Source organism: Brachyhypopomus gauderio, chromosome 6, assembly GCF_052324685.1.
Source record: "Brachyhypopomus gauderio isolate BG-103 chromosome 6, BGAUD_0.2, whole genome shotgun sequence".
Classification (NCBI taxonomy): domain Eukaryota; kingdom Metazoa; phylum Chordata; class Actinopteri; order Gymnotiformes; family Hypopomidae; genus Brachyhypopomus; species Brachyhypopomus gauderio.
The window spans coordinates 5,327,766-5,354,381 of NC_135216.1; the positions used below are offsets into that span (position 1 = coordinate 5,327,766).

Consider the following 26,616-nt stretch of genomic DNA (forward strand, 5'->3'; position numbering starts at 1 on the left):
ATAACTATCCCTTCCCACCCAGCCACCACTCACTTAGCACAATATGTATATAGAGACAAATTCCATGTACAGAAAGTGATCATGATAAAAGGAGAGTTTTCGCATCTTCAATTACATTTAGCCATATCCTCAGTATATCCGGATGTGCTCTATTGACTCTAGCTGAAGACAGTTCTAAGTAGAGAATATCTAAGAGAGAGTGCAACCAATGTGTATGGGAAAGCGAGTGGGGCGGAAGCCAGCGCTGAACAATCACCTTTTTAGCGGCCGTCATGCCAGCCAACCAGATTTTCCCATTGTTTTAATTTAATATATAGTGTTCTAATGTCATGTGGTGGTTCATTGTTTTAATGTCATTGACTGTTTAATTGCCATGTGGTGGTTCATTGTGCTGCATTCATGTTTATTTGTTATTTCGATAATGTATCTCCTTAGGAACAGTCATGACGTAAGGCTGTACTATCTGCGTATTATTGCCACTGATATGTGTAAAAAGGGGTGTGTGTAAAAAGTATAAATGCACAAGCATCTGGTTTCCCCAATACAGTACTGTTTAGCAGCAGTACATCTTCACACTTATGAATCTACTTAATGATTCACAACTTGAGACATTAACCTAGACTTGGTGGCATGATTGATACCAGATTTTGTAAACAGCTGTGATTTCACAAACCCGACTTCATGGACTTAATGGAAACACATGGATTCTTCTACTAATGTTACATATTTAACTCTGGCAGGACATGTGGAGTTAGAGAAGCACAGATATGTTTATTTTATAATTACTGTCATGGTTTACTTGTTAATAATTTGTTGTAATGCTGTTGTCATTTATGTCATATGTATGAACAAGACTCTCCATGAACCTATGTACATATTCATTGCTGCCTTGCTTTTGAACTCTCTCTGTGGAACAACTGCTTTTTATCCTAAACTGCTTATTGATTTCCTTTCTGAGAGACAAGTTGTCTCTTATGAAGCCTGTGTATTTCAGGCCTTTTGCATTTATACATACGGTATGTCAGAGTTCACTCTGTTATCTGCTATGGCCTATGACAGATATGTGTCCATATGTAAACCCCTGCAATATGCAACTCTTGTAAAAATGTCCACTGTGAAAAAGCTCTTGTTTCTTTCTTGGTTTTTGCCCTCATGTGAAAATAGTGTTGGACTTATTTTGACATATCGACTTCAATTATGTAAGCATAAATTAAATAGAATTTACTGTGATAACTATTCAATAGTTAAATTAAGTTGTGGAGACACACTTGTTAACAATGTATATGGACTACTTGTTTTAATCGTTGCTGTAGTTCCACCAGTGGTTTTTATAATATATTCATACATTAGAATACTTACAGTCTGTATTAGGAGTTCAAAAGATTTCAGAAGAAAGGCTCTACACACCTGCTTACCTCATCTTTTCATTTTCACTAGTTTTTCTATGAATTCTTGTTTTGAAGTTATTAATAACAGACTGCAGTCAAGTATCCCTCTGATCATTTCTGTTATATTATCAGTTGATTATTTGGTTATCCCCCCTTTGTTCAATCCAATTATATATGGTTTGAAACTGCAAGAGATCCTGATTAAGATCAAGAAGCTGATTTCTCACAAAAAAAAGCCACATGCCTCTTTTTAAAATTGCCTTTTTGAAGCTACAGAATCGTATCTGTTTGCTGAAATAGTTATTTACTTAGAATTGGATTTGATGATATTTAGTTTTGCATTGAAAAACACATACGTGGCATTAATGCACCCTATGAAAGCAATCTAGAGTAGGAGTTATTAAATTAATACATTCAATATTTTTGCTAGTTTGGTCATTTCGTGTAGTCATGGCAGTCATGGTCTGGTGGTTAGGGCACCAGTCTTGTTAGGGGACCGGAGGGTTGTGGGTTTGATTCCCAATGACTGAAGTGCTCTTGCACAAGGCACTTCCCCAACTGTTACCACAGCCCCCTAGTGATCACTAATGTGCACTTTGTAAGTTGCACTAGGCAAGGGTACCACAGCCACCTAGTGATCACTTTGTCAGTTGCTCTGGCTAAGAGTGTCTGCTAAATACCTTAAATGTGTATGCAAATTGTTGGTTCATAGAGGTGTTAAGAGGTGTTAACCTCACTGTCATTCATTAAAATTGTTTGCTTTTAGAATTAAGAAAGCATTTAGGCTTTTAATTAACTTAAAATGTAGTATAAGTATAATAATTTTCATTTTAATGTTAAAAATTGAAGAGAATAAATTGTGACTTTGATAAAGCAATGCTAAACAGAACTCAAGAACACTTAGAACACTGGAATATCTGGAATATGAATATCTGAAGCTCAATTTGAAGAGTTACGTTATGTTCAGTTGTATTTATGGGTTTATCTTCAGTTTCCTTTTAATTAGCTTAGCTTAGTTTATAAACAAATTGGATTTATTCCTGTTTAATGATGGTGATATGTTTCATGATTTAATATTTGGAATTTCATTTTTGATATATAAAATGTCTCCGAATGATAATAAACAGCCATTTGTTTCTGTTATGAACACTCAGATAAGGCAGTTTTTGCCATTCCAGTCATGTTTGTGTTGTTGCTGTGCCCTACTGGGGTCACTGCTCCTTATGTTCCTGCTCTGGCACCGAGGGCACTGCTCCTCAACCACCATGCACATTTTAGATTTTGTTTTCATATGCCGGTCTTCCAGAAATTCCCATAACATTTGTGAGATATTTTAATGGGAACCCATTGCTACAGCAGTACTGAGCATGGGTGGAACTTAAATCTTTGGTGACATAAGTCATTGGTAGAGATGGTATAAAAGCACAGTTGATATACAGTATCACTCAACAAGAAGAAACACAAATTAATATGTGACTTCTTTCGTTCTGAAATTTAACTGAAAAACACTCAATTGGGCATTACAACTACCCGATACAATTCAAAAGTCTATTCTTACAGATTCATGAATTACGCATGGATTATTCTACTAATATTACATACTTAATTCTGGAAGGACATGTGGACTTGAAAAAGTACAGATACATTTATTTTATAATTGCTCTCATGGTCTATTTGTTGATTATATGTTGTAATACTGTTGTAATTTCTGTTATTTACACAAACAAACATCTACATGAGCCTATGTACATATTTGTCGCTGCATTGCTTTGCAATTGTCTATTTGGAACAACTGGTCTATATCCTAAATTACTGAGTGACTTATTGTCTGAAAGTCAAGTGGTGTCTCTTCAAGCCTGTGTATTTCAGGCATTTTTCATTTATACATGTGGTTCTTCAGAGTTCACTCTGTTATCTGTCATGGCCTATGACAGATATGTGTCCATATGTAAACCATTACAATATGCAACTCTTGTAAAAATGTCCACAGTTAAAAAGCTTTTGTTTTTCAGTTGGTTTTTGCCTTCCTGTGAAAATAGTGTTGGGGTGATATTAACATTCCAACTTCAATTTTGCAAATTCAGAATACATAGAATTTATTGTGACAATTATTCCATTGTTAAATTAGGTTGTGGAGACATATCTCTGAACAATTTGTATGGATTATTTGTTTTAACTGTGGCTGTATTTCCACCTGTGGTTTTCATAGTTTTCTCATATATTCGCATACTTACAGTCTGTGTAAAAAGTTCAAAAGATTTCAGAAGAAAAGCTCTACAAACCTGCTTACCACATTTATTAAGTCTTGTTAGTTTCACTCTCACCTCGTGTTTTGAAGTTATCAGTAGCAGATTTGAATTAAACATGCCCAATATTGTTGCCATGATAATGTCAGTTGAAATTTTTGTTATTCCCCCTCTAATCAATCCTTTGATATATGGACTAAAATTACAAGAGATTTTTAATAGGATTAAGAAAATGACACGGAGAAAGATAGATCCATCTTTTTAGGCTTGCTTTTATTCCACTCTACACTAACCTTTTAAAAGAGAAAATAAAAGTAATGTGCAATGGTCTGCATTTTCTGCATTGCAGTTTATTTTCATTTAATTGTATTCCACTTTAATAAACAGACTGAAGCTGAATGTGCTGGCAGACTCAGACTGTGTTACAAAACATAAAGATTGTTTGCTGAAAATTTAACTTGAATATTAATTTCTGTAAGCCATCTTCTGTTCTATCTCACATAAGCATTTAATGTACTTGAATTTGGTACTGAACTTTAAACTTTGCATATTCAGTACTTTTTACTAATTCAAATGCAAAAAAAAGGTAATTAAATGGCGTCTTTAAATTTGGATTTTGTGAATGTATATTCATTCTGTGACGTGACAGAGGCAGCATGAGGCAAGGTTAGAGCTGCGAAGTCTTTATTGTCCATGCTCAGAAAACTGAAAGTGAGCCACTCTTAGCACGAAGAGAAAAGGGCCCAAAGGCCCTGAAAATAGCTATCAGTAGCACACGCTAATGAACAGTCACTCTTTGTAGTCCGTAAGACCACAGTCCGGAACCATAAAAGCCCCAGACGAAGGAACCTGCAAGTGTTTTAAAGAATACTAAAGGGTTTTAAACATTGTACTAATATTACATATTTAACTCTGGCAAGATATGTAGAGTTAGAGAGGCACAGATATGTTTATTTTATAATTATTCTCATGGTTTACTTGTTAATTATTTGTTGTAATACTGTTGTCATATGTATGAACAAGACTCTCCATGAACCTATGTATGTGAAAAAGCTCGTTTCTTTATTGGGTTTTGCCTTCATGTGAAAATGGTGTTGGAATTATTTTGACATTTCAACTTCAATTATGTAAGGATATATTTAATTGAATTTATTGTGATAACTATTCAATGGTTAAATTAAGTTGTGGAGACACACTTGTTAACAATGTATATGGACTACTTTTTTTTATTGTTGCTGTAGTTCCACCAGTGGTTTTTATAATATATTCATACATTAGAATACTTGCAGTCTGTATAAGGAGTTCAAAAGATTTCAGCACACACCTGCTTACCTCATCTTTTCATTTTCACTAGTTTTTCTATGAATTCTTGTTTTGAAGTTATTAATAACAACATTTCTGATCATTTCTGTTATATTATCAGTTGATTATTTGGTTATCCCCCCATTGTTCAATACAATATATATACATATATACATAAATATATATACATATATTTATATATGGGTTGAAATTGCAAGAGATTCTGAAAAAGATCAAGAAGTTGATTTCTCACAAAAAAAAGCCACATGCCTCTTACACATGTGGCATTAATGTACCTGATGAAAGCAATCTAGAGTAGAAGTTATTTAATTCATAAATTCAATAATTTTGTGTGTAATTTTGTGTAGTGATGGCAGTCATGGTCTGGTGGTTAGGGCACCAGTCTTGTTAGGGGACCGGAAGGTTGTGGGTTTGATTCCCAAGCAATGACTGAAGTGCCCTTGCACACGGCACTTCCCCAACTGTTCCCCTGCCACTAGGCTAGGGTACCACAGCCCCCTAGTGATCACTAATGTGCACTTTGTAAGTTGCACTAGGCAAGGGTACCACAGCCCCCTAGTGATCACTTTGTCAGTTGCTCTGGCTAAGAGTGTCTGCTAAATGCCTTAAATGTTTATGCAAATTATTGGTTCATAGAGGTGTTAAGACCTCTCCGTCATTCATTAAAATTGTAAAATTGAAAAAGTACATTTACATTTATTTTATAATTGCTCTCATGGTCTTTGTTGATTATATTGTAACGTGGTGTGGAAAGGAGAGGCAGCAGGCAGATCCATTGTCAACATAACAAGGCTCTTTTAATAATTGCCTCAGCAGCGTAATCACATAAATGAGCTGAGATCATGCAGAACAGACTCAAAAGTACACAAAACTCGAGGGAATGCCATAAATGAGACAACATTACACACACGTGGCAGGCATGACTTACAAATACAAACTACATAAACTGACACCAGGCAACTTAACTAAACAGCACACATAATTACACATATAATCAATAATCACATAACATAACCACAACATCACATAGAGCATTACAGGAGCCACGGGGGCTCATGCGTAAATTTCACCATCCCCCATTGGACCGACGCCTACACAGCCCCCCCACCAAGAGGTTAGCCGTCATCGGTGACCAAACAGGACACATCATCAATGACTACACATAGCAGTTTGCACACAGCACGAGGCACATCACAACGGCAAGGCATGTGTATACAGACAACGCAGTGGCATCACAAGATCAGGTGACCCAGCACAGCAGAGCAGCATTACACATTTCTTCAATGTAACATTACAACAGGTCATACAGCATGACAATGTCAGGAGGCCCAGAACAACAGAACATCAAATAACAATTTTATTTATTTACTTTTTAAACATACAAAAATGCAAGGCATGGCAAAACACATGAAACATCCCGCTCAACTCACATTTGCTGTAGTGGCCTGGGAGTCCGGTAACTCCGGTAACCCCTCACCGGGCAGCTCCTGTTTAGTTTCCTGGCGCATTGCATTGGTTCACCTTGTGGCCGAGTTCACCACAGCGTCAGCAGGACAGCTGTTTGCTCGGTGGCTAGTCCCAAGGCCGCGTTGCCGTGGTCCATCCATCGACTTTTCCGGAGAGTATCGTCTCAGCTCTGGTCGCCTCTTCCACTGCGGCGTCGATAGTGTCCGGGTTTGCCAGCCGGACGTACTTTCAAAGCTCGCTCGGCTCCAGCATGCCCACAAAGTGGTAGAGGGAGAGCTGTTGTTGGGAACAATGGGTACGACCAACAGGGCCACTTCAGAAGCCAGGACGCCTATCGGCTCACCCCAGGCCCACCGTCGGTTGGCCAGTAGTTGCTTTGCTGCTGATTCGTAGGCTGTCTCCCGAAATAAGTCTCCAGCATCCTCCTCAATGGCGCGAGCTCGCACCAGCACTCTGCGGGGAGTCAAAGTCAAAGTCAAATTTATTTATATAGCGCTTTTTACAACACATGTTGTCATAAAGCGGCTTTACAATTGTATGGGTCCAGATCCCTAATGAGCAAGCCAAAAGGCGACAGTGGCAAGGAAAAACTCACTATGATGGTGGGGATTAGGAAGAAACCTCGGGAGGACCAAGGCTCAAAAGGGAACCCATTCTCCATTGGGCGGCCCGTTAGCACAAGTCCGTATTTATGGATAAAAGGTGGTTCTATAGTTATAGTTAAGGTTCTTGTTCCCCGGCCAAGTAGTCACAGTCCCTTTTGGTGCAGATGGTGAGCCTTAGGTAGGAGCTAGAATCAGCACATCCTCTTGTGGCAATGGCACATCCAACCCCGCCATCAGTATATCCACTGGCAATCCAGACCATCTCCCAGGTGCTTGTAGGTACTTGCATGCAATCGACTTGGGTAGAAGCATGCAAAAAGATAGACAATACAGACTGAGTGTGTGGACATCAATTCAAACCACCATTGATTTAAACATATATAGCTCATATGCCAGTGATTAGCATGTGGCTTCGGCAGGCTAATCTATAGCAGCATAACTAAAGGGAGGGGTTCAGAGGTGACCACAGTCATGAGGGCTCACTGAGACATTGCTTTCCAGCCAAGTCATTGTCACAGCTAGAGTGATGCCATGACACAGCTGGATGACAGCATCAACATCTCAGAAGAAATCTCAATGTCTGGGGGCCCCCAAGCCCCACACTTTACAAGGGGAATATTAACTGAAGACTTGATTAAATAGGTGAGTCTTAAGTCTAGATTTAAAGACTGGAACCGTGTCAGAATCTTGGATTGGAGCTTGAAGGCTACTCCATAATTGAGGGGCTTTAAAGGAGAAAGCTCTGCCTCCAGCTGTAGTCTCACAAATTTTTGGTACTAGGAGAAATCCAGCATTTTGGGAGCACAAAGGGTAAAATGGGTTGTAGTAAGTTCACTCACATATTGTGGGGCAAGACCATTTAACGCCTTATAGGTTAACAGAAAAATTTAAATTCAATTCGATGTTTAATCGGACGCCAGTGTAATGCTGCGAAAGTGGGACTAATATGATCGAATTTTCTAGCCTTAGTTAGGACTCTAGCTGCAGCATTTTGTACAAGTTGTAGCTTCTTTATGGACTGTTTAGAGCATCCAAATAGAAGACCATTACAGTAGTCCAATCTTGACGAGACAAAAGCATGGACCAGCTTCTTTGCATCAGCTAATGAAAGTGTCTCATCTTGGCGATATTACGCAAATGGAAAAAGGCAGCCTTAGTGACATTGCATATATGTGTGTGTCAAATGAAAGATCCGAATCAATAGTGACACCTAAGCTTTTTGTGGTAGATTTAAGGCCCATTCACACCCTACGGTAATTACGGATACGGACCCTTTCGTCCGGTTCCGGAGGTCATTTCATCCGTCAGTGGGTCCGTTGCCAGAGCGCTTACGAATCCGTAGTAACGGAGCAATATAAACCGCAAATCAGGGGGCAGTAGAGAGTCAGAAGCATCGGACGTACACCAATTCGGGAAAATCAATGAAGAAGAGTACTGGACTTTAAAAAATGACGCTCGAGTTAGAAGAGAAACTTTGCGAGTTGGTTAGAGGCTACATTCTGCTACGGTGCCAGGTCATCGCGATAAACAGCGATGCAAAAACAGCTGGGAGGAGATTGCTGGTGCGCTGGTGCCGGAAATTTGACTATACTGCCCTCTAGAGGATGTATTTTAAAAAATCATAACAACGTTGGAAACGGAAAGAGGTATAGTGGCCCCCTACGGAGGCTACGTTTGGTACGGACGGACGAAATTCGTCCGTGTCCGGAGGTATAAAGCAGGCTTTAGGTGTTACTGAAAAAACATCTAGGGTAAGGGCAATATCAGCCCAATTGCTTCTAGCAGCTTTGGACCCAAGAATCAGCACCTCAGTCTTATTGGAATTTTGTTGAAAAAAATTAGATGCCATCCAGTTTTTAATGTCCTGGATGCAGTTGGGAAGCTCAACTAGAACTCTAAGCGCCAGTCCCTGTAGCGATAAGCCTCCATCTCCGCATCTGTCCACCCTTTGCAATTCGCCAGAACTTCCAGTTGTGCTTCGAAGGCCGCCCAGTCTGTGTCACCATTGTAGCATGGCAGGTTAAGCCGGTGCGCCGTGCTCGCTGCCGTCGCCATCATCGCCGTGGCCACTGTCTCCATCTCCGGTGCACGAGGGGCGGGTGGAGTTGCCATCGCCGTCTTGCTCTTCCTCTGCGGCGTTGTCCGTCGATGGGAGAGCGGTGGTTCATCGTCACTCAGCCCATCCAGCCGCTGCTTCTTCCTCATTGCGCCGCTTGATCTCTGTGCTCTCTCCCTCTCCATCCTTGGAGATGCGACCCATCTCATCACACAGGACCACTTCTGACACCAATTGTGGCATGGTGTGGAAAGGAGAGGAGGCAGGCAGATCCATTGTCAACGTAACAAGGCACTTTTAATAATTGCCTCAGCAGTGTAATCATGTAAAGGAGTCATGAACAGACTCGAAAGTATACAAAACACGAGGGAATGTCATAAATGAGACAATATTACACACACATGGTAGGCATAACTTAGAATACAACTACATAGACACAGTGCAACATCACACATAATTACACACATAATCAATAATCACATAGCATAACCACAACATCAGATATAGCATATGCAATACCGGAGCGGGGGCTCATGGGTAAGTAGCCCCATCCCCCATTGGACTGATGCTACAATATGTTGTAATACTGTAATGCGGGGGTACAGACGTGTACACACTGCATGTAAAAACTGAGAGAGAGATGGACCCAAGTGCCGGCTCACACTGACAGTGAGATTGGTCGAGCCAGTAGTAGTAGTGAGAGAGTGGAATGCGCACACACACAGCAAAAGCACCAAACACAAATAATGACGCGAAAACCTAAACGCGTTCGAAGAAAATATCGACCGTAATAACTCAGGAGGAAAGCCAACACAAAACAACACATAAAAATAAAAACTTGACAATAAAGAGACGGGAGAAAACAATAAAGGTAACTCAAAGGACATGGCACAACTCCTCCTGTGTTGGAGGACAACTCCTCCTGTGGTAGCTGAAGGAGTGGCACCCAGGTCAGGCCTGACAAATGCTGTTGAAATTTCTGTTATTTATACAAACATCTGCATGAGCCTATGAAAAATATGCTGCTTTGCTTTGCAATTCTCTATTTGGAACAACTGGTCTATATCCTAAATTACAGAGAGACTTATTGTCTGAAAGACAAGTGGTGTCTTTTCAAGCCTGTATATTTCAGGCATTTTTCATTTATACATGTGGTTCTTCAGAGTTCACTCTGTTATCTGCCATGGCCTATGACAGATATGTGTCCATATGTAAACCATTACAATATGCAACTCTTGTAAAAATGTCCACAGTTAAAAAGCTTTTGTTTTTCAGTTGGTTTTTGCTTTCTTGTGAAAATAGTATTGGGGTGATATTACCATCCCAACTTCAATTTTGCTAATTCAGAATACATAGAATTTATTGTGACAATTCGTATGGATTATTTGTTTTAACTGTGGCTGTATTTCCACCTGTGCTTTTCATAGTTTTCTCGTAAATTCGCATACTTACAGTCTGTTTAAAAAGTTCAAAAGATTTCAGAAGTTTTTAATGAACAGTTTTAATCTAATTAGCCATATTGAGTTTGTGAGAAAGCAAAACCAAAAAGCAGATATTAGTACATTTCATAATAGAGGAGACAATATAATAAGCAATATACTGGTCATGTGTAGCTATGGCAGACCTGACCCGCTCGCGTGAGATCGTTGATACATTAGAAGTCAAAAGTAAATGTGACACGGGGACAGAGGCAGCAGGAGGCAGAGGTTGCAAGCGAAAGGCTTTATTATCCATGGTTAGAATAACTGAAACACTCAGGCCACTTGGCAGAACAAACACAAAGGAATACTCAAAAAGATGAGAAGCAGAAGAGAGTCCACAGGCGAACAGCAGTCCGGGTGCAGAGCAGGCTATCCCACATAGCGAGGCGAGGATGCAGGGTGAAAGGTGCACTGGACAGCGAGACCTGTGGGGATTTGTGGAGCCCGATTCTAATCAGTGACAGGTGTTAGTATTCGGGTGATTGAGATGAAGGGAGTGTCTGGGAATGAGAGGGTGTGCACTGTGTTGGAGTGGGCATGCGTGACTGTGAAGGAGTGAATGTGCGCGCCCTCTGGTGGCGTCTGGGCTGACCCACCGTGACAGTAAGGACAAAATATTTGGGGCGAAATACTATGCCGCTTCTATTATAACTTATGTTTTTATATTTTTATTTGCATCTTTCCAGTAAGTTCGCTCATGCAAATTCACTCAAATGTCCAGTGTTTGGACAGCATTCAAGAAATGAGCTCTTAGCTTTTAAACATGTCAGCTAAAGTTAAAAAGGAAGACTGATACAGAATGCAGTTTCTTTTAACAAGGCATGGAGTTCTAAATATTTATTTACTGAAGTCAAAGGTAAAGCTGTGTGGTTAGTTTATGAAGAACAGATAGCTGTGTTTAAGGATTGCAATCTGAATCGCTATTATGAGAGTAAACATGCAGAGGAACTGGACTGATGCAGAGTTGCACGGGTATTGAAAATATTTAGGATCAGCTTTATGATATCCCACAAAATTACAAGAAACTGTAATTGGCAAAGGATGTTTGGTGGACCCGAGGAAAAGAAAGAGTTTGAAAATAAAATTTCCACCCCTGCTATTAAAAAAAATATATATTTCTTCTACCAGGCCATCAGCCAAATATTCTCAATATCAATCTCACAGAATCAAACATTTCTAAATAGAATATAGTCTAATTAAGTTTCATTAGGGTTTAACTTGCAATACTTATGTATGAGGTTTGTTACAGTTGGGGTCAACTTCAACATGTCTGTTTCTCAGTTGTGGTCGGTCTGATAGGTGCTCTATCCTGGTATGGCCCAGTTTCTCCTGATTTTCTAGTCTCATGCCATTTTCTTTCCTTCAGGTGAAGCCTCAAGCGAAGAGAAAGCCAAAAAGAAGTTTAACACTTTCACTGCCATGTCATACAGATGCAAGCAGCTGTTAAGAGGAATTCACTATGAAATCAAGGTGTGTGTTTCCTCCATGGAATCTTCTTAAGATATTTGTAAACTTTTCCTAACTTAAAACATTAATGTTGTATGTACTTGTCTCATGCCAACTGTAAAGCATCCTGAAACCATTCATGTGTGGGGTTGCTTCTCAGCCAAGAGAATCGGCTCTCTCACAGTCTTGCCTAAAAACACAGCCATGAATAAAAAATGGTACCAGAATGTTCTCCGAGAGCAACTTCTCCCAACCATCCAAGAGCAGTTTGGTGATCAACAATGCCTTTTCCAGCATGATGGAGCACCTTGCCATAAAGCAAAGGTGATAAATAAATGGCTCAGGGAACAAAACATAGAGAGATTTTGGGTCCATGGCCTGAGAAACTCCCCAGATCTTAATCCCATTGAGAACTTGTGGTCAATCATCAAGAGATGACAAACAAAAACCTACACATTCTGACAAAATGCAAGCATTGATTGTGCAAGAATTGACTGCTATCCGTCAGGATTTGGTCCAGAAGTTGATTGAGAGCATGCCACGGAGAATTGCAGAGGTCCTGAAGAAGGGTCAACAATGCAAATATTGACTTGCTGCATTAACTCATTCTAACTGTCAATAAAAGCTTTTGTTACTGTGACACCCTGAATGTTTAGTCACAATAAAGTAATTATTTATTTCATATTTTATTTGTATATTCTCTTGGTTTGTGTATATATTTGTTATTGTATTGTTATTTAATGCTTCCAGCCCTGTAGGGGGAGCTAGACTCAAGGGGGCGGGCACTAGACTGGGGCTTAGATGGGCAACTCAAACCGAACACACTGTCTCACGTGTCGTTTGTTGATCCTGTTTCCCAGGTGGGTAAAAATGTGAAAGTGTACAGATTGTACACTGTACAGATACAGTGTACAAAGTAGTATAGTAAGATTTGACGAGTATGTGTATGTGTGTAAAGATTAAACTGTGTTGAATGAGTCGCTATAGCCACATGCGTTGGCAGACGTTCAGGCTAGCTAGCGCTAGCAACTTTAGCCTGCTTGTCACTATCCCCGTCCTCTCATTAGTATGAGTCACCCGGCAGTAACTGTGCGCCTCTCAATTGGGTTCACTCTGGTTAGTCTCTGGTAGGGCTGAACGATTAATTGCATTTGCGATAATCTCGCGGTATTTTAAAACGTGATTCTCTAATCGCACAGGCTGCGATTTAAACTGGTCATGTGACTTGGGAGCGAGCCGAGCCGAGGACGAACGGAGCAAACCCGAGCAGGAGGCAGGGAGGTGGAGAAGTGAAGTTAACACAGCGCACTTTAACTTGTTGCACAATGGCTTCAGGCTCGACAGAAGCTGACACAACTGAAAGTCTAATACCAAAGAGGGGCAGCACATCAGTTGTGTGAAATTACTTTGGCTTTTAAAAAGATGCTGCTCAACGTCAGGTACAGTGTAAAACGTGCCTTGCTACTGTTACTACGACGGGAGGTAACACTACAAACCTTTTTAAGCATAAAAAATAACACCACAAAGCCTCGTATGATATTTGTAAGGCTAAAATCCCAACGACCAGTGCTGCATCTTCAAATACGCAAAAGTGTTTCTCTGCGCTTATACAGCCTTAGTATGCGGTGAGCAGCGAAATACCGTAAAATCACGCATATAGGCGCAATAAGATTTAAAGCACGCATGAATTGCAAAAGCGGGGATAGCTTGACCGCGGTACAGCAGACAGGGTTCACTGACCGAACTGTTTGAAAGTGTAACTCCTTATGGATGTAATTGGAAGCGGCACGCTGAAATAACTCGGGCAGTAACGGAGTTCATAGTGAAAGACATGATGCCCGTTAATATAGTGAACAAGCCCGGCTTCATGGCTTTGTTAAACACACTGGATATGCGCTACCAAATGCCCTCACGCACATATTTTAGCCAAGTTGCTATACCTGCAGGGTCTTGAATAACATGGTCAAATAAACTATTATTTATAGTATAATAATTAATGTTGAGGATAAGATTTATTAGTTCCTTACTGGTTTCTGTGATTTGCATCACTATTTGTAGTGTTAAGAGAAGCTAAATGTATTCTTGTGAGTGTATGTGACATGCAGATGTTATTATGCAGAGTTGTGTTAAACTGCAAAAAGGAGAAAATAACAGACCAAAGGTAAAGAAAAGAGAATGTTTTGTATGTTTAATAAAGAAAAAAAGGAGATGAATCTGAGAACTCAAACTGAACACACTGTCTCACGTGTCGTTTGTTGATCCTGTTTCCCAGATCTCATCCATAACTGCTACTACCCTACCCACACACCTGGGGGGTGTAACATTACTCATAATATGATTGCAATTATATTTCTGTATGTGATAAAAACATCTGACAAAAACACATAAAAACCAGAGGGCAGCAGATCATGTAAAAATATAATATTTGTGTCATTCTCAAAACTTTTGGCCATGACTGTAGTTGTTAAAGCGTGTTCTGCCTTATTGAAAATAAATATCGCTTATTTGAACACACCTCGTGTTCATATCCTCAAACCCCTCGCAACCCTGCCAGAAAGACGAGCCGCCAATGTGCGCCAGTGTGCCCCCTCTCCCAGGTCCCATCTCACGCCTTCACCCGGCTCGAGGGAGAATGCATATTTTCCTACCTTCAGCTACATGCTCGCGAGGCTGAGGAGGAGGCACTGGCAGGTTTGAACCGTGCCTGCTAGTCGGCGAGGGACTCCCCCCTCCTGGCAAGAGAGGTGCAAAGAGGCATAAAGGGAGCGGTGAGGGTTGCCATCGCAATGGTGACATTAGCTCTGCCACAGGACGAATTTGGGAAAGAGGACTCCGAGGAGGAGGAGGAGTGTCCCCCCTCAGTGTGCTCCAAAACTAGGGAGTTTTTCCTTGCCACTGTCGCCTTTGGCTTGCTCACTGGGGGCTAGGACTCGGCACTTGTAAAGCTGCTTTGTGACAACAACTGTTGTAAAAAGTGCTTTATAAATAAAATTTGATTGATTGATTGATTGAAAAGCACCATATATTACGAGGGGGATGACGTTAGCCCCCCTCCATCGGAGTACGCAGGGTATTACGGTGCTGATGACAGCTCTCCTCCGTCCGTGTGTTCAGGCCCCACAGAGTATTATGGTAACGAGGGCAGCTCCCCTCCGTCCGAGTACGAGGAGGAGGAAACCAGTCCCCCTCAGTCCAAATGCTCAGAGGGCGGGGCTTGTTCTGAGGAGGCGGAGAGTCTGTCTCCGTTGTAGTGCTTCGAGGTAACCGTGAAAGCGAGGAGGAGAGGCCACCAGGCCAAAGACATTCCGCTGTCTCCATTGGAGAATGAACCCATGGACTGTCCGGAAGCCAGTACTCCTGAGGCCACCAGCATGAGAACCTGTTACTCCTCAGAGGGGAAGATGGAAGATGGAACGGCCGGAGTTGCCGCATAAGGATCCCCCTCTAGGACCGTGGTCCAGGTTTGAGCCCGCAAATTTCGAGGGTAAGTACTTATTTTTATACAAGTTAGCGAGGTTTCCAGTCTAGTTAGCTAGCGTTAGCTAGATAGTTAGCAGTGACTATATGCCGAGTAAGGCCACATAACCTAAGCTAGCTGTTTAGCTAATGTTTTCTTTTCTGATTTAACAATTACTGTAGCTACTGCCGAGGACTTGATGCGCTTATATTAGGCTTTGAGTTGGACAGAAGACAGAACTGTTTTTCCCCTTGTATATACAGTTTCAAACACAATGCCTGAGGGAGTGACAGTAAAGGCTAGGTGTCATTGGTAGCTGAGGAAAAATGAGGAGTCCCATAAAGTGCAGGTGTTTTAGATAGGAAGGTTAATCGACAGAGAGATAAATGAATATTAAATCACATTTAGTTCTCAGTTAAGCCTAAGCTGATTTTATATGTGTTGTTAGCTAACCGCTAGCTAGGTAGGTTAAGCCAATGGCCAACGTTAGTCTTCTGTAGTATAGCAAATCTTCCAGCCAAATGTAGAATGTGAAGGTCTAGTGTTAATTTGCCCCCCGTCCATCATAATAACACTACTCCTCTCAATGGGATTAAGGCTTCGTAAGGTCCATGTAGCCCACTCCCCTGCTGTGAAGTGTCTATATGAAGTGCAGAGAAAGTGGAGTTGACTAACTTGAAGTAATGCATTATGCTTTATGTATGCTTTATGATTTATGAGACTCCATGCTTAAAGTCTCATGGAAGACAAAATTCAAGACTTCCATGAGAAGGATCTTCCAATAGCTCCTTGGACTGCAGTGTCTCTTGCCATCTTCAAACTTAGACCGAAGACTCACCTGTTTGTTGAGTACTTAAATGAGCATGAACTCAGCAGATAGCACTTGTTGTCTTTGTATTACTAACATCTATTAATCATTACTAAACATTTATTAGGTCTTGTTCAGTGAATTAAAAAATACCTGATGTAAAGTGAAAACCAATAATGTTTTAGTAATGCATTACTAACATCTAATAAACATTACTAAACATTTATTAGGTCTTGTTCAGTGAATTAAATATATCTGATGTAAAGTGAAAACCAATAATGTTTTAGTAATGCATTACTAATATATATATATATATATATATATATATATATATATATATATATTAATCATTACTAAACATTTATTAAGTCTTGTTCAGTGACTTAAATATACCCGATGTAAAGTGAAAACCAATAATGTTTTACTAATGCATTACTAACATCTATTAATCATTACTAAACATTTAATTAGGTCTTGTTCAGTGAATTAAATATACCTGATGTAAAGTGAAAACCAATGTTTTACTAATGCATTACTAACATCTATTAATCATTACTAAACATTTATTAGGTCTTGTTCAGTGAATTAAATATACCTGATGTAAAGTGAAAACCAATAATGTTTTAGTAATGCATTACTAACATGTATTAAACATTACTAAACCTTTCAAATCCTTTTTATTGAATGCACTGGATAGAATTATTAAGGTACAACGTGCTTTATTGCTACAATCTGAAAGCATTACACAATGTTAAACAATAAGCAATCTGTTTACATACAACTACACAGTAGAAACACAAAAACATGTAGAACTAACAAGGTTTTTTTTTACTATATTTTCACAGTCATTTAACAAAACTGTACTATGAATGTCTTTTCAATGCACCTTACTATTCCAGAACAGCTTTATTCAGCTTTTATTTACTTACTTATTTTTTAATGAAACGTTAGAGAACATTAACAAGAAAAGTCACCGCCAGTGCGCATTGAACAGGCACTGTGCAAAATGTCAAAAATATTTAAAATAAAATATGCCTACCTGAAAATATAAAAACAATTTGCCACACAACAGCAAAAAAAATTATAAGTAAAGGTTCAAGTAACGGGGTCTAAAAAGCAAACAACAACAAAAAACATTTATAGGCCTACTTGACGAGACGACATGACCGAAACGACAAACGGCTGAACTGTTTATTTTTTTTCACCTTACCCGTTTTAAATGGTATGCCATGTTGGTTGTTGTCGTGTGAAATGAAAGACGTTGATGACATAACTTGCACTTTACTTTGTAAAGGGGAGGGGGGTGGGGGCACCTGTTACATGTTTACTTAACGTTAGTTAATTATTGTTAATGTGTTACTTCATGTGTTGTTCATGTTAACTAATGCATTAGTTAACGTTAGTAAGTAAAGGTTTAATGTAAAGTGTTACTGAGACGACTGTTTCTCTAATGAGTCCCGCCAAACAATAAAAATAAATAAATAAAATAGTTTGAAGCTTGCTCTTTGTATATTTCCTTTACTATACTATACTATATAATATTTGTAGTAATCGAACACTGTTTCCGTGTAATTAGCTAAGAAATTATATGGCACGATTAGCTTGATGCTAATGTTATATAGGAAATCCCATAGACTTGCTAGCGGAAATTAGCATTATGATGCCGTTGCTAATTTGCTTTCTAAAACATCAAGTACACCTTACTTTCTCATGTAGGAGCATCAGAGCACTTGAATCTTGCTCTTTGTACATTTTTTATACTATCTATCTATCTATCTATCTATCTATCTATCTATCTATCTATCTATCTATATTTGTGTTAGAAGCAAAAGCATTTGTGTTTCTGCTTGTTTGTGATCTAAACAGCAGGCTTGAATCTTGTTCTTTGTACATTTCTTATACTATCTATCTATCTATCTATCTATCTATCTATCTATCTATCTATCTTTGTGTTAGAAGCATTTGATAGAAGCATTTGTATATAATATCTATAGGGGTGTATTCAACTAAGGATTTTCATAGTCGAATCCGATTCGTCAGCTTTTCCCTTTAGTCGACTAATAGTCGAATCGGGTTTATTTAAATTTTTTTTATTTAGAGCACCTTAAACGGGATCCCGTTCTCATTCAGGACTTTTTTCCTCTTCAAAGCAAAAACCTAAAACACTCAGATAAATGAATAAACAAAATAGGTTGGCTTTATTCAGCTTTTACTTACTTATTTTTTAATGAAACGTTAGAGAACATTAACCGTCAGTGCGCATTGCGCATATCGAACTGTCAGACAGGCACTCTGCAAAATGTCAAAAATATTTTAAATAAAATATGCCTGCCTGAAAATATTAAAAAAATTGACACACAACAGCAAAAAAATATAAGGAAAGGTTCAAGTAACGGGGTTTAAAAGCAAACAACAAAAAATGTCTATAGGCCTACTTGCTGAGACGCACTGCGACGAGACGACACGACACGACCGAAACGACAAACGGCTGAACTGTTTTTTGTTGCCTTACGCATTTAAAATGGTATGCCATGTTGGTTGTTGTCGTGCGAAATTAAAGACGTTGATGACATAACTTGTACTTTACTTTGTTTGATTCATCTTTATCAAAATACTTTTGAAGTTTTTTAGTAGCCATTATAATCTCCGCAGATGCTGCGTATTGTAGCGTGTTCAGCTCCGCTCATTTGGATTGTGCAACTGCAGGGTGTGATTTATTAATGTGTAGTAAGGAAGATGCCTATTGTTAATGCGCAAACATAATTTTTTAATATTTATTAACAGAAATTAGGATGATTTTATTTGACAAAAGGCTATATATAACGAAAACAAGGACATTTCATGTAACAACTAATGCTTAGCAGCATCCTTGGGCACCTCCATGCAGTTAGAATGGTACATTCGACTATGACGTTCATAGTCGACTAGGGGGTATAGTCGACTATAGTCGAATCAGCGACTATTGCAGGTCTCCCCTAATAATATATTTATAATATATTTACAGAGGATATTATTATTATATTTAGAGTTTCTGGGTGCAGAGACTTTCTGGGTGAGGCTGCTGCCTCAGTCTTGCTCTGTGAATTAACATAATAAAGGGTGATGTTTGGTCTTGCTAATTGCTGGCAAGAAGGAGGGGTGATGTCCTGAGAATCCTGAAATCTCAGGAGGACAAGTGTTAAATCTTTGCTTTGTTTTTAAACGTTTAACATTCAGGTAAAGCTAGATAGTAAACTTAGGGTCAGTTAAGAGGTTACAGAGTTGTAGTAAATGTGAATGGCTACAATATGGTGCTTTTTGTACTTTTTTTTTATGATTCTCAGAGCTGACAGTATGTCTGTCCTTTGACAGGTGACTCTTCATGCCACCCAGGTTCCTGTGGAGGTAATGAAGACATTGTGCACGTGTTGCAGTGAAGGCTTTTTGCAATCACACTGTTGCTCTGCTTTATCAGAGTGGCCATTACAGCACCATGGGCTTTAAAACGGTCCCTCTCTCAGTAGCAAACTTGGTACAGGTGTTGGGAATTTTCTTCTCCGACCCAGACGGGCCCCAACACCGCCCCGATGAACCGACTGGTTTTTGACTGAATGGTCCAAGCAAAGTCTTGACAACAAAAGTTCTTTTAAAATGATTTATATAGAATATAATTGAATGCAATATAATAGAAGTATACGTGGTACAAACTCTTCAGTGCACTGGTGCTAGTTGCCTAGGAATCTACCTAACCCAAGTGGATCTCAGCAGTGTCCAAGCGAAAAGCCTCTCGTGCTGGGCGATGTCCTTTCTTTCATACTCTCTGTCCATAAGTTTCGATTTGTTAAGTTTCGATAACTCCCCAATCCTGGCTGCTCTCCATGGAAATTCACCTGCTCCTCTTCTCCCAGCCTGTGTGCCTGGTTATCTAAAAACTGCTTGCTACACATCCTGCACTGAATAGGCCCCTTCTGTTCTCCTCAAGGCCACTGAGGCCTCCTTACTCCTGCTTTCCCACAGTCTTCCTGAAAAACACTAAATTGACACATCAAGTTATTAGCCTTTAATTTTCTTTTTTCCAACACAGGCCAAGGACTCAGGTAAGGCTTAAGAAGGATGGCATGATTTACTTTTTTATTCATGCTCTTAACTAGTATGTACCATTGTGATTAACTACAAACATAAATTTCCAGGGAATACAGCCCGAATCAACATGTGACATGGAAGTCTGTAAACCTAAATCCACAAGCAGAACAGGGGTGAAGTCCAAACTTTATCAAGCAGATCCAAGTGAGCTGATAATGTTATTTCTAAGGTATTATACGGTGATAAACATGACATTTAATATCAGGGCCTGAAATTCATTTTTCAAAATGAGTGGGAATTCCCCCCTTAAATGTGTCACATAAGGGGGATTTCTATATTGGGGGGGGGGATACTTCTGGTGAACCTAAATACAGGTCTTGCTGTGCTTCAACAAGATATATATATATATATATATATATTTATATATATATATACACATACATATATACAGTTGTGATCAAATTTATTCAACCCCCAATGCTGCGAAGGGTTTTATGGAATTTAGTGCACATTTGTAATTGTGTTCATAATGAAATCTTACAAGGACTTGTTAAAGAACTAAATGCAACTAAGATAGCATCAATTTTTTTTGTCATAAAGTATTAAATGGCCTTTTTGTGATTTCTTCATTGACACAATTATTCAACCCCTTTACGACTACCACTCCTAAGAACAGAGGTTCATTCCAGTGTTTTCCATCAGGTATTGAAAACATCTGTGGATGTCAACGAGCAGCAATCAAGCATGATAAGCACCAATTAGGCAGATTTAAAAGGACTGTGATACTCAGCTCCTTCTAGACATCTACTGGTGTGTTTCCAAGCATGGTGAAGGCAAGAGAATGGTCCCAGAAGACAAGAGAAGAGGTTATTGCTCTTCACAAGAATGGCAATGGATATAAAAAGATTGCGAAGTTGTTAAATATTCCAAGAGACACTATCGGAAGTATCATTCGCAAGTTCAAGTTAAAGGGCACAGTGGAAACGTTACCTGGTCGTGGCAGAAAGAAGATCCTGACCGCGACTGCTGTGCGCTACCTGAAGCGTAATGTGGAGAAAAATCCCCGCGTGACTGCTAAGGAACTGAAAAAAGACCTGTCAGATGTGGGCACTGAAGTTTCAGCTCAGACAATAAGGCGCGCACTGCATAACGAAGACCTCCATGCCAGAACGCCCAGACGCACCCCCTTGCTGACTCCAAAGAACAAGAAAAGTCGACTGCAGTATGCCAAAAGTCATGTGGACAAGCCACAAAGGTTTTGGGACAGTGTACTGTGGTCAGATGAAACTAAATTAGAACTGTTTGGGACAATGGACCAGCGCTATGTTTGGAGAAGGAAGAAGCAGGCTTATGAACAAAAGAACACCTTGCCTACTGTGAAGCATGGCGGGGGGTCAATTATGCTTTGGGGCTGTTTTGCTTCTAATGGTACAGGAAAGCTTCAACGTGTGCAGGGTACCATGAATTCCCTTCAGTACCAGGAGATCTTGGAGGAAAATGTGATGGAGTCAGTCACAAACCTGCGGCTTGGGAGACGTTGGACCTTCCAACAGAACAATGATCCGAAGCACACATCCAAGTCCACTAGAGCATGGTTGAACATGAAAGGCTGGAACATTCTAGAGTGGCCATCGCAATCACCAGACTTAAATCCAATTGAGAACCTCTGGTGGGACCTAAAGAAGGCAGTTGCAGTGTGCAAGCCTAAGAATGTGACTGAACTGGAGGCTTTTGCCCATGAAGAATGGGCTAAGATACCCATAGGTCGCTGCAAGACACTTGTGTCAAGCTATGCTTCACGCTTGAAAGCTGTCATAACTGGAAAAGGATGTTGTACTAAGTACTAAAAAATAATGTCACTAGGGGGTTGAATAAAACTGATAATGATGTGAGCACAGTAAAGACATTTGTGGTTATTCAATCATAAATATTATGTTATGTTTGTCTAATTTATAAGTGCCTCTTTGATATAATTGTAAATAAGATGACTGAAATGATCAAAATCAATGTCAAACTGGCCAAAACACTTTATTTCAGTGGGGGTTGAATAAATTTGATCACAACTGATATATATATATATATATATACACACACATACATATATATGTATATAATATATATACATTGTAACTTGTCTCTTGGTTCTTCTCTACCCTGATCTGTCCTCTCCTTGGTCTTTCTTTTCAAAAAAAAAAAAAAAAAAAAAACATTCCAACTGCTCTCTTGGAGGGCCAAGCTGAAATTAGCATACATTGATTAGGCTTGTTATAACTTAATTTTACCTGTTTTGTGTGCTGAAATGTGTCATCACATCACAATCAGCTGACTGGGCATCAGGCAGAATTTTATGCATTGCAGTAATCCAGGGTTGCCAACTCTCACATAATGAGCGTGAGACACACGCATTTGACCGTCTTCACACGCACAAACGCCATACATCCGATTTCTCACGCTGAAAAAATCTAGTTTATTTACCTCTGATCTACATCTATGATTCAATGAGTTACTAGTTCGCTTATATCGCTCTGATATAATAATGTGTCCATTTTACACCCCCCCCAACAATTTACTCACGCACACCCCGCCCCCGGCCAATATTTTACACACACGCCGCCACCCCCCCTCCCTCCCTCCCTCCCTCCCTCCTAAAATCAAATCTCACTCAGTGATAAAGTTGGCAACCCTAGTAATCTGTTTTTCTGCCCTTCTCCTCCGTTATTGACCACCTCTTTCAGATCAGCCTCGCGCTTTCTTTTCAGTGCTGCTGTATGAGAGACACTAGCCGAGTGGCGACTTAAACTCGATGTTTTGTAGCATCGGCTGGTAAAAGGCACAGCAACGTACATTTTACAAATCGAGCAGCTCATTTCACCGCTATTAAGTTCGAGCCAAGGATATATTCTTGACTAGTTGGACTGAAACATATGTTTGGACTGCTGCTTTAGTTTACTACCGTCACCTGTGTGTGAATCTTGAGGATTAGTTTGGTCAACGTCGCCGCCGCTGCGATACTAGGAAGAGTGAGAGCGCCGAGTGCAGCGTCCAGTACGGACGTCGGTCTGTCCGACTATCTGTCCGTCTCACAATACAAACAGAGCTATTGTTTTGCTGAACGTTTTCGCTGTAATTGTGTGCTGGAGTTTCCCGCATTATTATGGATAAAATTGCGGGAATCGAAGAAATAGTGCGCAATTCCCGCAATCCCGCACTGAAATTCAGGCCCTGAATATACAAAGATGTTTAGTACATATAAATGAGTGTGAAAGACAATAACTTTTGTGTATAGTACATATATGTAACAGTCTACGAATCATACAGTACTTACGTGATAACAGTGTTGTCACGGTACAGCTCCTGACCCTTCCCCTTTGGGCGTGTGTTTATGTCATCTACGTCTGGACGTCTGCGTCTGTGGATCTTCGTGGGTGTGATTGTGTCCGAGCATGTGCATCAGTCTCACCTGTGGCTCGTCTCATCATCACTGGATATCTGTCAGGTGGGACAAACTGGAAGCCTATCTGCTGGGACAGACTGGAAGCATGGCTGCGCAGCCCCCAGGACAGACTAAATATCTGTCAGGCGGGACAAACTGGAATCCTGTCTGCCAAGACAGACTGGAAACCTGGCTGCACAGCCCCTGGAAAAGAATGGAGTACATACCTGTGTGGTGGAACAGACTGGAAGCCTGTCTGGTGGGACAGACTGGAAGCATGGCTGCGCAGCCCCATGACAGACTGAATATCTGTCAGGCGGGACAAACTGGAATCCTGTCTGCCGGGACAGACTGGAAACCTGGCTGCACAGCCCCTGGAAAAGAATGGAGTACATACCTGTGTGGTGGGACAGACTGGAAGCCTGTCTGGTGGGACAGACTGGAAGCATGGCTGCGCAGCCCCCAGGACAGACTGAATATCTGTCAGGCGGGACAAACTGGAATCCTGTCTGCCAAGACAGACTGGAAACCTGGCTGCACAGCCCCTGGAAAAGAATGGAGTACAAACCTCTGTGGTGGGACAGACTGGATGCCTGTCTGGCTGGACAGACTGGAAGCATGGCTGCGCAGCCCCCAGGACAGACTAAATATCTGTCAGGCGGGACAAACTGGGATCCTGTCTGCCGGGACAGACTGGAAACCTGGCTGCACAGCCCCTGGAAAAGAATGGAGTACATACCTGTGTAGTGGGACAGACTGGATGCCTGTCTGGCGGGACAGACTGGAAGCATGGCTGCGCAGCCCCCAGGACAGACTAAATATCTGTCAGGCGGGACAAACTGGAATCCTGTCTGCCAAGACAGACTGGAAACCTGGCTGCACAGCCCCTGGAAAAGAATGGAGTACATACCTGTGTGGTGGAACAGACTGGAAGCCTGTCTGGTGGGACAGACTGGAAGCATGGCTGCGCAGCCCCCACGACAGACTGAATATCTGTCAGGCGGAACAAACTGGAATCCTGTCTGCCAAGACAGACTGGAAACCTGGCTGCACATCCCCTGGAAAAGAATGGAGTACATACCTGTGTGGTGGAACAGACTGGAAGCCTGTCTGGTGGGACAGACTGGAAGCATGGCTGCGCAGCCCCCATGTCAGACTGAATATCTGTCAGGCGGGACAAACTGGAATCCTGTCTGCCGGGACAGACTGGAAACCTGGCTGCACAGCCCCTGGAAAAGAATGGAGTACATACCTGTGTGGTGGGACAGACTGGAAGCCTGTCTGGTGGGACAGACTGGAAGCATGGCTGCGCAGCCCCCAGGACAGACTGAATATCTGTCAGGCGGGACAAACTGGAATCCTGTCTGCCAAGACAGACTGGAAACCTGGCTGCACAGCCCCTGGAAAAGAATGGAGTACATACCTGTGTGGTGGAACAGACTGGATGCCTGTCTGGTGGGACAGACTGGAAGCATGGCTGCGCAGCCCCCACGACAGACTGAATATCTGTCAGGCGGAACAAACTGGAATCCTGTCTGCCAAGACAGACTGGAAACCTGGCTGCACAGCCCCTGGAAAAGAATGGAGTACATACCTGTGTGGTGGAACAGACTGGAAGCCTGTCTGGTGGGACAGACTGGAAGCATGGCTGCGCAGCCCCCATGTCAGACTGAATATCTGTCAGGCGGGACAAACTGGAATCCTGTCTGCCGGGACAGACTGGAAACCTGGCTGCACAGCCCCTGGAAAAGAATGGAGTACATACCTGTGTGGTGGGACAGACTGGAAGCCTGTCTGGTGGGACAGACTGGAAGCATGGCTGCGCAGCCCCCAGGACAGACTGAATATCTGTCAGGCGGGACAAACTGGAATCCTGTCTGCCAAGACAGACTGGAAACCTGGCTGCACAGCCCCTGGAAAAGAATGGAGTACAAACCTGTGTGGTGGGACAGACTGGATGCCTGTCTGGCGGGACAGACTGGAAGCATGGCTGCGCAGCCCCCATGTCAGACTGAATATCTGTCAGGCGGGACAAACTGGAATCCTGTCTGCCAAGACAGACTGGAAACCTGGCTGCACAGCCCCTGGAAAAGAACGGAGTACAAACCTGTGTGGTGGGACAGACTGGATGCCTGTCCGGTGGGACAGACTGGAAGCATGGCTGCGCAGCCCCCATGTCAGACTGAATATCTGTCAGGCGGGACAAACTCGAATCCTGTCTGCCAAGACAGACTGGAAACCTGGCTGCACAGCCCCTGGAAAAGAATGGAGTACAAACCTGTGTGGTGGGACAGACTGGATGCCTGTCTGGCGGGACAGACTGGAAGCATGGCTGCGCAGCCCTCAGGACAGACTGAATATCTGTCAGGCGGGACAAACTGGAATCCTGTCTGCCGGGACAGACTGGAAACCTGGCTGCACAGCCCCTGGAAAAGAATGGAGTACATACCTGTGTGGTGGGACAGACTGGAAGCCTGTCTGGTGGGACAGACTGGAAGCATGGCTGCGCAGCCCCCAGGACAGACTGAATATCTGTCAGGCGGGACAAACTGAAATCCTGTCTGCCAAGACAGACTGGAAACCTGGCTGCACAGCCCCTGGAAAAGAATGGAGTACAAACCTGTGTGGTGGGACAGACTGGATGCCTGTCTGGCGGGACAGACTGGAAGCATGGCTGCGCAGCCCCCAGGACAGACTGAATATCTGTCAGGCGGGACAAACTGGAATCCTGTCTGCCAAGACAGACTGGAAACCTGGCTGCACAGCCCCTGGAAAAGAATGGAGTACAAACCTGTGTGGTGGGACAGACTGGATGCCTGTCTGGCGGGACAGACTGGAAGCATG

The 26,616-nt window shown here is 41.6% G+C and overlaps 3 protein-coding genes and 1 pseudogene across 3 annotated transcripts; all 4 read left to right on the forward strand.

The window, feature by feature from the left end:
- The first annotated feature begins 700 nt into the window (after window positions 1–700).
- LOC143516185 (olfactory receptor 10J4-like) lies at window positions 701–1,642 on the forward strand. Its single transcript, XM_077007760.1, has one exon. It carries the CDS (start codon window positions 701–703, stop codon window positions 1,640–1,642), a length of 942 nt encoding a protein of 313 aa, XP_076863875.1.
- Window positions 1,643–2,954: 1,312 nt separating this feature from the next.
- Window positions 2,955–3,899, forward strand: LOC143516162 (olfactory receptor 10J4-like). Its single transcript, XM_077007746.1, has one exon. It carries the CDS (start codon window positions 2,964–2,966, stop codon window positions 3,897–3,899), a length of 936 nt encoding a protein of 311 aa, XP_076863861.1. The 5' UTR covers window positions 2,955–2,963.
- Window positions 3,900–4,290: 391 nt separating this feature from the next.
- On the forward strand, window positions 4,291–15,263 carry LOC143516163 (olfactory receptor 4M1-like). Its single transcript, XM_077007747.1, is given in 6 exon segments — window positions 4,291–4,295; window positions 4,501–4,680; window positions 10,100–10,569; window positions 11,933–12,036; window positions 14,610–14,703; window positions 15,127–15,263. Coding segments are annotated over 6 exon segments (990 nt in total).
- On the forward strand, window positions 4,722–5,255 carry LOC143516114 (olfactory receptor 14J1-like; annotated as a pseudogene).
- Window positions 15,264–26,616: the final 11,353 nt, after the last annotated feature.

Excerpts from the sequence above, each read along its gene's own strand:
- LOC143516162 (XM_077007746.1), top strand. The coding sequence starts at position 2,964 with ATGGATTATTCTACTAATATTACATACTTAATTCTGGAAGGACATGTG.
- LOC143516185 (XM_077007760.1), top strand. The coding sequence starts at position 701 with ATGGATTCTTCTACTAATGTTACATATTTAACTCTGGCAGGACATGTG.